The sequence below is a fragment of the Cyprinodon variegatus genome, unplaced genomic scaffold (genome assembly GCF_000732505.1).
Source record: "Cyprinodon variegatus isolate N-32 unplaced genomic scaffold, C_variegatus-1.0 Scaffold103, whole genome shotgun sequence".
In the NCBI taxonomy this organism is placed as follows: Eukaryota; Metazoa; Chordata; class Actinopteri; order Cyprinodontiformes; family Cyprinodontidae; genus Cyprinodon; species Cyprinodon variegatus.
In genome coordinates, this window is record NW_015150556.1 from 445876 (window position 1) to 461929 (window position 16054).

General features: G+C 37.1%; 1 protein-coding gene across 2 annotated transcripts in view; it reads left to right on the forward strand.

Annotated features, from left to right (window-relative positions):
* The window catches only part of vcan (versican), a 44272-nt gene extending 30195 nt beyond the window's left edge, over positions 1-14077 (forward strand). The window contains exons 1-8 of one of the 2 annotated variants that reach the window (XM_015374415.1): positions 7-3078; positions 3160-3273; positions 3359-3472; positions 7053-7211; positions 7489-7571; positions 11431-11575; positions 13373-13555; positions 13638-14077. In XM_015374415.1, the coding sequence (XP_015229901.1) occupies positions 216-3078; positions 3160-3273; positions 3359-3472; positions 7053-7211; positions 7489-7571; positions 11431-11575; positions 13373-13555; positions 13638-13795 (3819 nt within the window). In that variant the 5' untranslated portion in view covers positions 7-215 and the 3' untranslated portion in view covers positions 13796-14077. Of the gene's footprint in view, positions 1-6; positions 3079-3159; positions 3274-3358; positions 3473-7052; positions 7212-7488; positions 7572-11430; positions 11576-13372; positions 13556-13637 lie in introns of those variants that run through there. The other variant, XM_015374417.1, reaches the window with a different exon arrangement.
* Positions 14078-16054: the final 1977 nt, after the last annotated feature.

Genomic DNA, 16054 nt, shown 5'->3' on the forward strand with positions numbered 1-16054 from the left:
TATCCCCCATTACTGCGAAGACAGAGAAAGTTCCTGTAACTACTGTAGAAGATGTGGATGGTTCTGGATTAACAAATACTGACCAGTTTATATCAACGGTTACAGTTATTGATACATCTTCAACTCTGTCTAGTTTTGACACAGGCACAGCAACAATATCTACCCAAGCAGCATCAAGCTTTACCAACACAGATGAATATATTGCTGTTGAAAACATGACAAAGTCTAGTGAAACTTCTGTCACTAAAGGAACGACCGGCTCCTCAGCTTTTCATATTCTATCATCATCGACCCCAGAATCAAGAAGAGCTGAAAAAACTGATACTTCAAGAACAGCTGTTACCTCAGCTTCAACACTATACAGTACAGAGAAACCAAAATCTGTGTCCCCTGAAACCCACCAGACATTTTCAACTTTGAAGCCTGACGAAATCTCTGCAGAGCTGGAGGAAAGTTCAGCATCTCCACTAACAAACCCAGCGACTACAAGTGAAACCCCAATTGGAACCTCTAGAATAAACATTGCCTCTCCTACAGGGTCCCCACTGTTCAGCACAGAGAAAAAAACAAATCTACCAGTGGTGGACGAAGAACTTATTCAAACAGGTCAAACAAGTAGACCTTCAGTTTCTGCTAGAGCAGAGAGTTCTTCACAGTTCGATGACATGTCTGCAAGGCCACAGGAACGTTCAGCATCTACAATAAACAACCAAGAGAGTACAAGTAAAAACCTAAGTGGAATAACTAGCATACGCATTGCGTCTGCTACACACTCATCACTGTTTAGCACAGAGAGTACAACAAACCTACCAGTGACAGATTATGAAAATGTTCTTTTTACCGCAGGAGAACCAACAAAACTTGATAGTTATATAACACCCCCTCATGATAAAAATATTTCAAACCAGTTGACACAGTCATTGGATCCTGCTCCTTTCGTTTCTTCCACCAGGGAAGAGGTGACAGATACCCAGTTAGATGATGAGGATTCTAATGAAGAAGAAAATTCAGGTGATGAAGCTTCTGGGGACACAGATGACTTGAAAATCCAACCAGTGCTTGTGCGATCTTCTGTTGAATTGTCTGGCCATGCATCATTTACAACAAGCCCATCCGATGGAAATTCTACAGAACTTACCACCAAATCTCAAAACATTTTTGTTATGACAGATGAAGCTGAAACAGCTGACACTGAGAGTGAAATGCCTACAACGCATACTGGTACACATCCTGAATTATTGTCCCCAACCCAAGCTCCCCATATGACAAACAGAGAGACTTACTTTGCTGACCGTAGGAATGGAGATTATTCTTCTATTGATGAAGATAGTACAGGTGCCATCACATCATTTGAACCAGTTGCAAGCTCTGTTATGAAACCCAAAGCAACTTTCAATACAAAACATCCCAACAACACTGACAAAGATGCTACAGGTTCATTTGCATTTACTCTCCCCCCCTCAATCTTTGCTTTGGAGTTAATGACATCTTCCGCCACGGTGACTCAGAAGCCAATTGACTTTTCTATGACCAATACTGTTAACTCAGATTCTTTAATGTCAGTGTCCAATGACAAAGTTGCAGTTTTAGAAGAGCAAACAACACAATCATCTTATAGTGTACAGTCTGCTATAAGTGATCACATGACAGTTCACAATATTGCAAGCTCTAGCAGTGACACCAAGGTTGTGATTGTTTCTCCAACTTACAACCAAGCAGAGAGAAAGCTTGATGAACAAACATCAATATTTTTGCATCAATCTGAACCATCAGGCAGCACATCCACGGAGAATGTAAAAAATGTTAATGATTCACTTTCTGTAGCTACAGGTAGTTTGAGCCAGGAAATTCCCAGCCCAAAACTATTTACAAAGGATGATATAATGATTAATGTTGATACTATCTCTATAGTTCCCTCCCCTTCATTATACCCAACTATCCGCACAGAGGAAGCAGGAGGTGACATGGCAATTACAATGATACACAAAGTTGATTTAGGAGAAGAAAAGGTCATAAATTTAGATCTCCCCCAACCAGACCAGTCCACTGAAAATTTTTCTGAATCAACAATTCACCCCATGTCTACAAGTCAGGTTGCAGGATCAACCACTTTACATCCTGTTAATTATTTAGGGAATCAGGCTGGTTCTGGTTTGGAAAGTCATTTTACAATTCTGCCAAAGCTATCTCTTGATGCAACTGTTGAAAAATCACTATCTCCCCTTGACACCCTTGACAGTGTCTTTGATTATCCAACCCCGGACTATGATGAAGAAAACCCCATCTTTCTCGAATCCGAACCTCAGTATAATGAAACCCAACAGCCCAAAAATAGTTTCAAAGCATCTCCAAGTGAGCCTTCCCAATCAGTAATGGGCATCACTGAAAGAGAAAACACGATACCCTCGGTGGTGTCAGAAGCTCACAAAGCAGTGGCAACATTTCCAGTTGATGTTGTCTCAGTCTCTACCACTGAAGGCAGTCCTGTTAGCTTCAACGGTTCCAAGTTGAGCATGATAGAAATTTCCAAAAATGTTGATAGGAATAAGTCTGACGACATTACGCCCGAGCTGCAACTAACCACAAATAATTTTTTGTCTGACTTGAGCACAGTTAAAGAAAATGAAACCAAGCCATCCAGCTCTGACAGTGTATCAGTAGACCTCAAAATCCCAAAGGCACCACAGACTTCCAGATATAAAGAGCAAACCTTGTTCCCAGAAGAAATTCAGACTGTATTTAAGGTTGACGCTACAACTACAGATTATCTTGAAAGCTCCTTAGGAGAAACTATCATTGGCAGCAGTAGAGTTGTTACTGAATCTACCCCAATAATCCATGAAGAATTCACGACAACACAAGCCCACAATCAGGCAGAGTTATTTACATCTTTAGCAACAGATTCATCATCCTTCTCTGTAGAAGATGGAAAACAGTACAGTGAAATATCAACATCCCTAACAACGTCATCACTTAATGGAAGAGAAACATCAAGACAAGGAGAGGAAACAACCACCTCTGCCCCAATAAGACTTGATTTGGGCCACACTGTTGTTGGGGAGACGGTGGAAATTCCAGGTAGATTTTATTCATTGTCCTTTTTCAGAACATTTTCTGTGTTCAGATTTCTTTAATTAAGTGTTGATATTTTTTTAACAGGGATCTATTCATGTGAAGAGAATGTTTGTCTAAATGGAGGGTCTTGCTTCAAGAGAGGCAGCATCTATTCATGTAGCTGTTCCTCTGGTTATACTGGTCATCAATGTGAAACAGGTATATTTGTTATTACAAGATATTTTATGTCAGATAAATTGGAAATATTGACTCCTAAATTGTGTATTGTTTCTTTTCCCGTAAGAAATTGATGAGTGCCAATCCAATCCATGCCGTAACGGAGGCACATGTGTCGACGGGCTGGCTTCCTTCACATGTGTATGTCTCCCAAGCTACTCTGGGCTTTACTGTGAGGAAGGTACGGTTATAAAAATTCCTTTTTTGTGTATAGGCTTTTTTTTTTTTTTACTTATTTCATTACAATGAAAACTTTCCACAATTATTCATAGAACTATTTTGACTTATGTTTTCATAAGTCAAAATAGTGATGGGTTGATTCATTGAAACACAGTATCTAATCAAGATACTCAGTCACATTTTGGGAATTAAACTTACTCTAATACTAGATATAACACTAGTCAATGATGAACTTAGGGTTGTCTTACATTTCTCTAAGTCATTACCTGAGCAATTTACATGCCTATTATTTAATCATATAATTACAATAAATTTTGTCTCCTTAAAGTGCTGCCTAAAGGTTTTTTTTTTTATATTAGCCTACATGAAAAACTTAACTCCTCTGTGTAAAGAACAGGTTGAAGAAAACTAGCTGATTGCATTGAGTCATTGACTCGTTGCCATGACCATGTGGTAATGATACATATTCGCTGACATTTTGTCATTGACTCTATAGCAATCTCTCACACCAAGCATTGGCCTTCTACCGAGGCTGACTAGGTGTTAAAGGGGTCATAGAATGATTATATAAGGTACTTGGTGCTGGTCCTTAAGGTCTCTGAATAGGGTGTGTAGCATTGGTTGTTGGAATATAATGTAATATTTGCTGTTCTATGAGTCCTAATGCAAGCCTGGTTATAAGCCCCTAGAATGAAATGACAGTTTTTCTTCCTTTTATGGTATGCTCATGAATATTTTGCCCACCACGAAGACAACCGACCCGCACCGTGCCCCATACATACACGCTTCATCATTCTTCACCTTCACAAGACGTGCACATATTTTAGTGTTTTATGAAAAAAGAAAGTTTTAAGCCTACCCTTAAAAGTAAAAGCATGGGTGTCTGCCTTATTAAAAGTGGTAGTTGGCTACACAGAAGTAAAGCCTGATAACTAAAATATCTGCCTCCCATTCTAAATTTTGAAATTCTAGGAACCGAATGTAAACGTGCAGATTGAGAACAAAGTGATCTCAAGATCTCCGGTATAAAATGAGGTTTGGTTATTTAGGGCTTTGTACTTCAAAAGGAAGTTTATGAAATTATGTTCCAGATTTAACAGGGAACCCAACAAAGGGATAGAAGAAATGTGATCTATCTTTTTAATTTTCTTCACAAGTCTAGTGAACTGTTTTGACTTAGGCTTGTTAACAGCTGTGATTATGAATCTTAAATCAACAGAAATAACAATAAAAACCCATCTAGTGGTAGATATTTTTTCTCAAATAGAGCCAAATATAGATGTTTACACAAGTATCTGGACTGTGACTATTGCATCAAAATAATAATAATAAATCACTGTTCTATGTATTTTCATTTTTGATAACAGAACAGTTTGGTCTGTTTTAAACCACTTATTGTCATATTGATGATAACTGTAACATTGTGTCTACTTTGAGTCACTTTGGATAAAAGGGTCTGATAAATGCATAATCATAAACGTAAACACATTTGACTTCAATTTGACTTAATCCCCTCAATTTTTGATTTGTGGCCAATTTACTTCCAAGTTAACAGTGGTGTTATTTATTAACTTAAAGAGTACCCAGTGAATGAAAGAGATGGACTAAGTCAGAGGAATGAAGGAACATTTCTTATACAGTGCATATGACTTGTAGACATCATGTTTCAATTGTGTCTGTAAGTCAAAGGTTTACATTTATGGTCTCGCAATGTGTTCTTTGCCTCCACTTTTTCTTTGTGGCAATTACGATGCTTTGTCCTTAATGTATTTGATAATCAACCCAAACTTGATAAGTGTGTTTCCATTCCCCTAAGATTACAAATCCTGGCGTCATAAAGACCAGACCATGTGATATTGAACAATATTAAGTTCTCCTCCCCTGATTAGATTCGTAACAGGAATTTTCGCCATTCTTTGATAGGTCTTCAGGAGATATGATTTTTAAGACTTTCCTCTTTAAACAAGGTCCTTGTCTCCTGTTATCTACCAATTCATTGCAGTCAATATAATTTTAACTATAAATGATAAGATTTTTTTTACAGATTTTGAAGTCCGTTTTTAGAAGCTCTTTACATAATTAACCTCTCAGGCTCTTTGCATGATTATTTCTGACTTAGCAAATTTAGACAGCAAAATCTGGGATTTTTCAGAAATCTGGTTCCTTTTGGGGCTGCTGGACCTAGTCGCACCCTGATGTATTAATATTGGAGAATTTGACTAAATTTTTTTGTAAAATCCCAGGGTGTTAGTTGGGTTTCCATCTAAATCTTTACAGCACGTGTTATGCAAAGGAAAACAAACCATTTACCACTGAAATATTTTAACTAGCTTACGCCCTAAATGTTGTCATGATAACTCTTTTGGGATTCCCACCCATATTATGTACCTAGACATGGCTGTATGGAGATTGCCAATTGTAAAAGGGAAGAAACTAGCTCATGGAAATACAACACAGTAGTCTTTTATTACTGCTGATTGTATCTGTTGTTTCTAAGAGTTGTTTCTATCTTTACAAGAACCAGGTTGAGATAAATAGTTTTATGCAAAAGTCCTGTCAAAATATTTGGGACTTAAATTATCCAAATCCTGATAGTTATAATTAAGTTCCACTCATAATCCACTTTAAACATAACATTTAAAATCTGATTGAAATCACCCTCTTATTTGAGTAAAATGTTTGGCTGCTCCATCCATCTTGACTAAATTTACTGAGTAATGTATACGCTTCTTCTTTAAGTTTAAGTAAGTTTTCCTTACTTAAACTTAGCATGGCATATGGAGGTAAAGCTGATATAAAGTAAGAACTAGATATTGCCACTTAAGGTGGTGGTTTATGTTAAAAAGAAAATTGGTTTGTAAAAGTGTTTCTTCTGCCTGGAACTGTTAATTTTCAACAATTAAAAAAGAAATCTTTATTACTCAAATATAGTGTTAAAATACCAGAATTTTCACATAACATTGTATTATGGTCTTTCTTGAAATGATAGTTGTTATGACTAGTTACTCAGTTCTTAAGTAGTCTTTTTTTTAAATACTTTTTATTCTTACTTGAGTAATTTCTTGGTTGGCTTCTTTTTACTCTTGCATGAGTACGAATATGATGAAGTAGTATTACTCCTACTTTAGTGGAATTTGTGGGTACTCTACCTACAGTATGTCTGACCCTGAGTCCTACAGAATATCTGTCATGATGCGCAGGTTTTCTAGCCCAGATGCAGAACTCACAGACAGAGAGGCAGGGAAAAGTCCAGTATTTTATTGGAACCGGTTGACAGACTTACAGGTTTGCAGATTCAGACAGGCATGGTGGCACAGGAAACACAACAATCCGGCTCAGAGGGGAGCTCTCACTCAGCTTATATAGGGAGAGCTTCTTTAATCAGCAGATGGAAAACAGCTGTCCATGCTGAGCCCAAGCTCCCCAGGCATGGATCCATGTCCCCCTCTGGTGGGCAAAGCCCCAGATCCTAACAATATCATTGTGGCATACCGTGGTATAAAAAGGCTAAACTCAAACTCAATCTTTGTTTTTGTTTTCCTGAAACTTAAGTCTTTTTTTTTTTTTTTTTTGTCTTTCAGATACTGAAACATGTGACTATGGTTGGCACAAGTTTCAGGGCCATTGCTACAAGTTCTTCCCACAGAGGAAGAGCTGGGACTCTGCAGAGCGAGAGTGCCGCATACATGGAGCTCATTTAACTAGCATCCTTTCTCATGAAGAGCAACAGTTTGTAAACCGTAAGCTGAAGACCCTTTTTATACATTATTTCAGAAATTAAATAAACATGCTTTGCTTTATTATGATAGCTTTTGTTCATAACAAAAGTGAAAAAAATTATTTGGAGCAAAACAATCAAAACAGTTAGAGGACAGAATGTTCAGGAAAATGATAAAGACAGTAAAAATGCCTGTGATATCTATTTTCTTTTTTAAATGTTATTGATACAAAGTCTGAATATAAGGAGAAGATAGATTAGAAATGTAATCAGCTGTTTTTTTCTGTCCTTGATTTCAGGTCTTGGACATGACTACCAGTGGGTTGGCCTGAATGATAAGATGTACCCCAATGACTTCCGCTGGACTGATGGCAGGCCCATGGTAAGATGCTGCTCTCTAATGTATTTAACATAGCAGTGTAAATATTTAAATATAACCAAATTGATAGATGCAGACATCTAGCAAGAGTTGTTATATTAAGTATTCCCTGGCGACCTTTTCATAATGTAGTCCTTCACCTAGTCATCTCAATAGCACCTATAGAAATATATTTAATGAGAAAAATGGTGGCTTGCTTAATATTTATGTGACCCGCTGTATATTGATTTAGCCCAATAAATTGGCCAATTACTTCTAAGTAACAACAAATGTAGTCATTTAGTAAATAAAATTGGTTTAAATAACAGCTGAATGATTGTGCAAGAATCATATATCAAGTCTGGATCTCTCATAAAATTTGTTCATACCTGAGAGAAGATTAGAAAGAGGGGAAAAATGGTGAATGTGACATTTTCTCTTAAATCACTCGTAAGAAGGTTTGAAGATGGATTGAGGCCCATTGTTTTCAAAGATTGTTCTTATTGTTATATTAATCTCCCATAAGTCTGAAGCCCTTCATTATTTCCATCAAAAAAATTGGCTTCAGTATCCTGAAATGTAAATGATGTCCACTTGTGCAGCTTAGTCTCAACATATGTTCATATACATCAGAAAACCATGTTTAAATTTTTGGACATCTCAAAGAGCACTGTCCAATACATAACCCGAGAGAGAACAGAGTATAGCACAACTGCAAACCTAGCATGCAATGGCCATTCAGCCTAAGTGACAGCAGGCTAAGGAAAGCATTGATTACAGCAGCCACATGCTTAAATGCAAATTGTCATGTGGTGCAGAAAACAACACTGCATATCCCTTTGCACACATACTACATCATACTGTATATAAAATAGTTTAAAACAGGCTATGCAAGTGTCCTAATACAGCTTAAAGGTGCAGTAGGCAATCTCAGAAAACTGTTCCAGCAAGCTATATTTTTGAAAATACACAACCATGCCTCTCCCTTCAAAACCCTCGAAACCACGCCTTCAAAACACATGGACAAGCATGCTGTCTGCATCGCGTCAAGAGCAGCAGGAGCAGCTGCTGGCAGGGAGACAGGCAGTGCTGATGATGCAGAGCGCTATGATCACTCCTCTAAAACTGTTTATTAACGCCTAAATTAACTTAAAATGCCGAAATCTGCCGGCAACATGATCGCTTTTACTATCCTGGTAAAGCCACATGGTAAAAAAATGCATCAGAAAAGTTCTCCTACTGCACCTTTAAGTTTAAGGCAAACTTAAAGCTGTCCTATGACCTGTCTGCCACAGGCCACATACAGGACCCAACAAACCTGTGGAGCATGGTGTCAGATGAGAGCAAAAAACCTAACTTTTGGTTTACCACAAATCTATTTCAATAAAATATGGTCAGACTAGGTATTGACTTACGGTAGATGTTGAATGCTTGAACACATGCATTTATCCCAGTTTGGTTTTTAAGGAAACATTTGCTACCTTGTAATAAGCAAAAAAATGATTAAAACACAGGGACATTTATGTTTGTAAATAACATAATTGCGTAAAAGTAAAAAAAAAAAAATCCACTGGACTTGGTTTCCAAGATTTAAAGACGTTTCGCCAACGTCGAAAGGTCTTCAAATCTTGGAAACCAAGTCCAGTGGATTTTTTTTTTACTTTTACGGAATGACTATGATCTGGATGACTGAGAATCTTCATCGGCATAAATGTTTTCAACATGTATGGAATTTTTTTACAACAAAGTCAAATGTTTTGACTATTAGTTCCTGAATATTTCTCTCACCTGATAGAGTAAAGCTTAATTACAGTCTAAGTCTGTGAATGGACGGATATGACGTTTCCTTAAAAGCAGAGGTGAAGGGGAAGCGAAACCCTGGGGGTTAACAGATAAGCAAAGACCAATTTAGAGGTGATGAGGTTGTGAATGAGCTTGTGGGGAGGGTCTGGTAGACATGGACTTTTATGGTCCCTCTTTATCCCCCCCCTCCTGAGAGAGCTCAGCCAGCAGGCAGTCACACGGGGGAAGGGCCACCAAAGAGACATACAGATGGACAGCACCTGTTCTCAGCTTTAGCTTGAGAAAAACACAGTCTAGTAACACCCCAGGGGTTTAGGTGGGTGGTCAATTCAACTGAATCCAAATAAATAATAAGAACATTTTCAACTGTGAAGTTGTATTTACCACCATAAACAGATTCACATCTATGAATGTGTGTTTGGATGGTGTTGGACAGCTTGGATATTTTCATTGAGATGCAGACTTGACAGACAGTTGATAGCTCAACCATTTGTTGTGCTGAGATGAGCAGAGGAGGAAGTCAGAGTATGTTTGTAAGCCATAATGACAGAGCACTAAGACCTAGAGGCATGATGGCAGGAAAGTGTGTATGGGGGATGTGGTGGTGGGGGAGTGACAGCTTTGAAGTGTTTGAACCTAGAACATGCTGAAAGACTATAGTACTTCAACTGCAGCCTGGATGGCTCACAGCTTCACAGCTGTGTGGATACTGCATGGACTTAAATCTACATGTACTGTTTTTTGTTGGCAGAAACTTTCAATCATAGACATGCAAACTTCTTGAGGAAAAGTGTTCACAAAGAATGCATACTGCAATATCAGATACCAAACATAGTGTTATACTTTGATGATAAGTGTCTGTTGGGGATAATTTAAATGCTTAGTTTCCTTTGCAGTACTCTGTTGAGTTGTCATTCAGACGTTTACTGTAGTTATTACTGAGTTTACCCTGCTCCCCCCTCTTGTGGACGTTAATAAAAGTGTACTGATGCTTTACTTCTGGTCTGAAATCTAGGTCTTTAGCTTTTTGCATATAATATTGCGCATCCATAAGCATAGTGAGATCAAGCTGTGTGTTTGTTTAAATAAGCCTACTTGCTTTCATTAGTTCAGATTTGGAACACCTAGTGTTGGGGCCAGACAATTTTCTAGAGGCTAGGGTGGACCAATATGCACAGAGAAGTGGCTGAAAATGGAAAGGTGACAGTAGCTTTTCAGTATCAATCTATACCAACAAGAAAACGATTGAGCAAAACATCCAGCTTTTTTGTTATTGGAGCTTCACTGCTATTTTAAAAATGTCAGAGAGTCACACAAAGTAAACAGTTTTACTAAAAAGAAAAAGAGGAAGGCCTCAAAAGAAAGACATAAGACCAGAGTGTGTTTGATTCTTTCACAGGATGGCAGAAGAGCACATAGGACGGTCTTGCGCGTGCTTATTCAAAAAGTGACATAGGCATTTCTTACTTACGTTTCTGCAAAAATCGTCCACTACACCTTCATCAAATATGTTTCTGTTTAATATTAGTATATACATATATTAATACATAGGGAAATCGGTTTGGTTGTTTTCTTTAAATACATATAAAACTCCAAGATGACTTGTGGAGACTTTCACTTCTCACCTTAAAACACAAAAACTAGTTCTTTAAAGTATATTGATGTGCATACTTAGATACTGTATTTTTGTTATCAGTTTATGTTTGATTTACTAACAAAGTGTCAAATTAGTTAGGATTTTTCACTTCAGAAGGAAATTGCTTGTTGTAGAGGTGGCAAATTACATGCACCAGAGGACATTAAATCACTTAATAGAGGGTCAGCCAATGGTTGTCTAGGGGTGGCCATGATCACCCCTGGGCCTCCTCTCTACCTTCTCCCTTGGGTACACCTTTATTAATGGTACGATGTCTTCATGAACAGTACAGGACTCCCTCTTCACCAAAGTACAACATATGTCATAACAAAGCATACAATAAGTGCATACAGGCTGTTTGCAAATTAATCAGCACACATTGTAGATACTGCCAGGTTAAATTAAGAGATAAACATCACATGGGAATCTTTGCTCTATTTTCAGCAATATGACAACTGGAGGCCGAACCAGCCTGACAGCTTCTTTTCATCTGGAGAGGACTGTGTTGTGATGATTTGGCATGAGGATGGCCAGTGGAATGATGTCCCTTGCAACTATCACCTAACATTCACATGCAAAAAAGGCACAGGTAATGAAATCAAGCTTCTTATATTACAATATTCTTTACAAAAGCAGTAAGCAGATGCACACAGCCTGTCATCTAAATGATTTCACACCAAATCATAAAGTTATAATTAATCTTCTTGGGATGGATGTATCTTTTCAGCTGTACAGGTTAAATTCCAAAAGAGCTGATAGTTGGTCATATTTATAGTTGCATTCAGTCAATACAGTGTGCTACGTCGCTGTTCTGCCTGTATTCAAGTGTTGAGAAGGTTGCTTAAGTAGTTCCCTTCAGCTTGTGTTTTTTCTACTAAGCCTAAATAAGATTCTTCCGACTTTTCCTTTAGTTAAATAGTGGTTTAACACAAGGATTGCAACAGTTTGATCCCACAACATTGTGCAGTGGCTCCTGAAACAGTGACTCCACCAGTGATTTCTACTTTGTGGAACTCATTCATACTCTTGAATAGGCTTTATTTCACAATGCAGTAGATGTTTTTTCACTGTATATCTTCCTTCAACGTTTCAATTTATATACCCTTACACAGCACACTATAAACAGCTAACTTTACAATTAACTTCTGTAGCTTAAGCATTGCACGCAGCTACAGCTAAAACTGTATGACAAAATTAACATGTTTAAAAGTCCACAGCTCATGATGTATATTCTCACTCTGATGTGACCTTATGACGGCCAACTGAATTTCAAACATGATTTTCTGACAACCTTACAATTCCTGATCAGGAGGTGGTCGTGAGAGGCCGATCGGCCCTGGCTATCCCCTGTACATTACACGATGCACAATCAGGCTGAAAGTTGACTAGATCAAAAAATTCTCGCACGACTGGAGAATCGGCCTGAAAAGGGCAAAAAATCATACAGTGTACAGTGTTCTTTCAGATTAGCATACCCTGTCATACCAGCATAAATATAGACATTGTAAAAAAAATAGACTTTAAACTCGATGGGCGTGTATCACTTTAGTCATGTTCAAAAAAAAATTTAAGGTAAGATCTTCATACGCTTCAAAAAACACCAATACACCAGTAATTAAATAGTTTCTTTGTACATGACTAAAGGGAGACATGCCCGGTTAGGTAGTTTAAAGTGTATTTTTCATACAAAACTAAAGAGATAAACGGGTATTGACTATGGGTATGGTCATCTGACAGAACACCGGCTTTACTCTCCATGTGGAGGTTGTCAATGACCATCTGTTGGACTCGTGTTAAGTCCACAGTCTTAACCAAGATTGTGACGTTTTCTTAACAAAATATTTCTGTATTCAGCACACAATTTTAATAAGTAGTATGTAATACTCACATTGTCTGAGACCATTAATTGGTCATTTTATTATCTGTCAGCTAAAGTAGTTCTTAATACAAATAAACAACTATATTACTGCTACTACTGATAAATAAAAACTAGATCCATTAAAAATAAGTTAGTTCTTATAAAAAACTTACTGAATCTGCAAGTTATAAACCTTGAAAGCTAAAACTTGTTAGCATTGAGTCTAACTATATTATTTAGTCAACCTTTGCAGTGGCTATGGTACAGCATACTATTTGAGAGAGTCTGCTTGTAAAGTACTTAGAGTACTGATTTACATCATTGCTGATAAGGCGATGTAACCCTTTATTTTAACAGTTTTTAAGGAACCTTTTAGAACCTTTTATTTAGAACATAACCCAATGTTGAATTCTTATCATTTACTTTTGACTTTCTTTTTATTTTATTATTTTTTTTGCTAAAAATGTTTCTTCTGATGGATTACATGTTTGTAGTCCTTATTTTAATTATGCTATCTTTTTTCCCCAGTGGCCTGCCGCCAGCCCCCTGTAGTTGAAAATGCACATACATTTGGTAGAAAGCGTGAGAGGTATGAAATCAACTCCCTGGTGAGATACCAGTGTCGAACAGGCTTCATTCAGAGGCATGTTCCTACCATCCGCTGTCGTGGCGATGGACGATGGGATGCACCTAAAATTGCCTGTATATACCGTAAGTAGAGCAAGTATTACTCCTGCAAAGAAAGAAAACATTATGTCAAATATTGTATAAACAGGCTTATTTTCTCTTTCAGCATCAAGCTATCAGAGGTCCTTCATGAGAAGACATCAACCACATGCTCTCTATAGCATCAACAATTTCAAAAAACGGCAGGGTGAGACCTTGCACCATAATCATCAGCACTACCGGGGAAGGAGAGACAGATCAGTTCATAAACGGAGAAAGCAATGATTTTCATCTGTCCCAAAACGCCCTTGATGGTTGCAAGAAAAAAGGACCAGAAAAAAAGGCATAAAAAAACTCTTGAAAAAGCTCACAGAGAAAACCAAGAGGATAACCTGGAAGTTTGTTGCATTTTGGACAATATGCCTTATTTTAAGAGAAACTCACAGAGAAGACAATCTCTTTCAGCTGGCTTCTGGAAACGCAATGAGTGCTTTTGTTTGATATTCATTTAAGCAGAAGATGTTGCTCTCTTCATTATTTGCTAAATATATGAAACATTCATTGTTAAGGTCATATATATATATATATATATATATNATATATATATATATATATACATATATATATATATACACATACATAAACATGCAATAATACAGCTATTGTTATATAAAAGAGAATTAATTTTTGCCTTCCTATTTAATGATGCAATGTATAAAGTAAATATATGTTCTTGTATTTTCGCTTTTTTTTTCAAAACTCTTCACATCATCAGTTCTAATTTCAAAATGCAAATAGGGTGGAGGTTGAGTACAGCACAAATCCTTTTTTGTTAACAAATTAATAAAAAACACGTAATATTTACAAATTAGAGAATAAAAAGGGTTGTAAAAATTTTTAAAAACTTTTTCACAGGTAACCACAGCATGTGGGCTGAATTTCTATTCAGCTCACTCTCTTTTGGCACAGCATGTTTACATTACCTTTATGCTGTTTATAGTAAAATGCCAAAGAATCTCTTTTTTATAAGTTTTGGTTGTGTTTTAGTTATGTTTAGTAATATGTTTTTCTTTTGTTATTTTCTTTACTTCATCACTTTACTTGCTGCATGAAAAATCTGCCATAAGAGAATGTATTTTTGTGAAACACTCAGACTTGAAAGTTAGACTTATTAGGGTGGAAAGAGATGCAAATAATTTATTTTCAAGCTGCTTTTTATCTCCTCATGTGTTTCATACTGAAAAGTAATATTTGATGATGTCACTGGTCCCAGATGTGCTCATCATTTAGTGTGAATGTTTTTGTGTGATCAGCAAAAACCAAGACGCTAAAAATGTCAAAACATGATGCAATAAAGATAGAAATATACTCACTATTTGCAATATAATAATTTTGTGTCCTTTAACAACCTTTAATACAACAGTGGATCTGCGGGGCAGCATAAGCAATAGGTTTGTTAATACCATCACAATATATTTTTACATGTGAATGTTTATGTAACACCCCTGCAACATTTCTGTTAGAAATATTGCTTTATTCGATCTGATTGTGAATGTTTATGTGCTTTTTTCCCCCCAGTTGTGCACATAAAACAGTTTTATTTTTTTATAACAACTTGTTTAATTTTTCTACTTTGCAATGTGAATGTATGCAAAAGATGTTTGTTTGTTTTTATATATTTTATTGTGATTTCAAAGTTTTCTTCTGCTTTAATTCACCAAAGAACTAAATAAATATACTGAGGTTTAATATTAAGTTTAGTTGTTAATCATTGATCGAAGAAACTGTTTGAAATCACTGCACTGCTTGGACTGACACTGACCCTGCTGGGGTTTCACCAGCAGGTAGTGCTGTTTCACTGAGATTCTAGTGCTTTTCTGCTTGCAGAATACCTACGCAATATTTTATTCAAAAATTCAGCATTTTTCCAGTTGAATTCTGTTTCAAACCGTGCATGCTTGAAACTCCCATGGAAAGGAATCAAAATTGGCTCGGGAAGAAAAATATTTAAGCATATTTAATAGCCCCTGTGCTCTCATATAAAAATTATATTTAGGCTCATAATTTTAGTGCTGGCAGAGTGCACAGTTTGCTTGAAAATGACATTAATCTTGTTGATGCCAACCTTTCAAAGGTAAACTCATATCAATCATTGTAAAAGTTCAGTATGCTACTAAGACTTGACTTGTGATCAAAGATATATCCAAGGTGCCCCAGAAGTTGGCTGACTGGCAGTCAAGTCTCATGTCATGCACATTGTATGGTGAAACATATTGGACCCCCTCAGCATGTGCATGTTTGTCAGTGGGGTTTTGTGAAGAGGCTACTCCTGCAAATTTGGTGTTGACAGGCAACGTAAATGGTAAATGGCATGTACTTATATAGCACCTTTATTAAAAGTCAGGAGACTTGACCAAAGCGCTTTACACTACATTCATTCACGCACGCACACACTCACAGTGGCAAGCTACATTGTAGCTACAGCTGCCCTGGGGATCACTGACATAAGCAGGGCTGCCGTACACTGGCGCCTGCAGGCCCTCT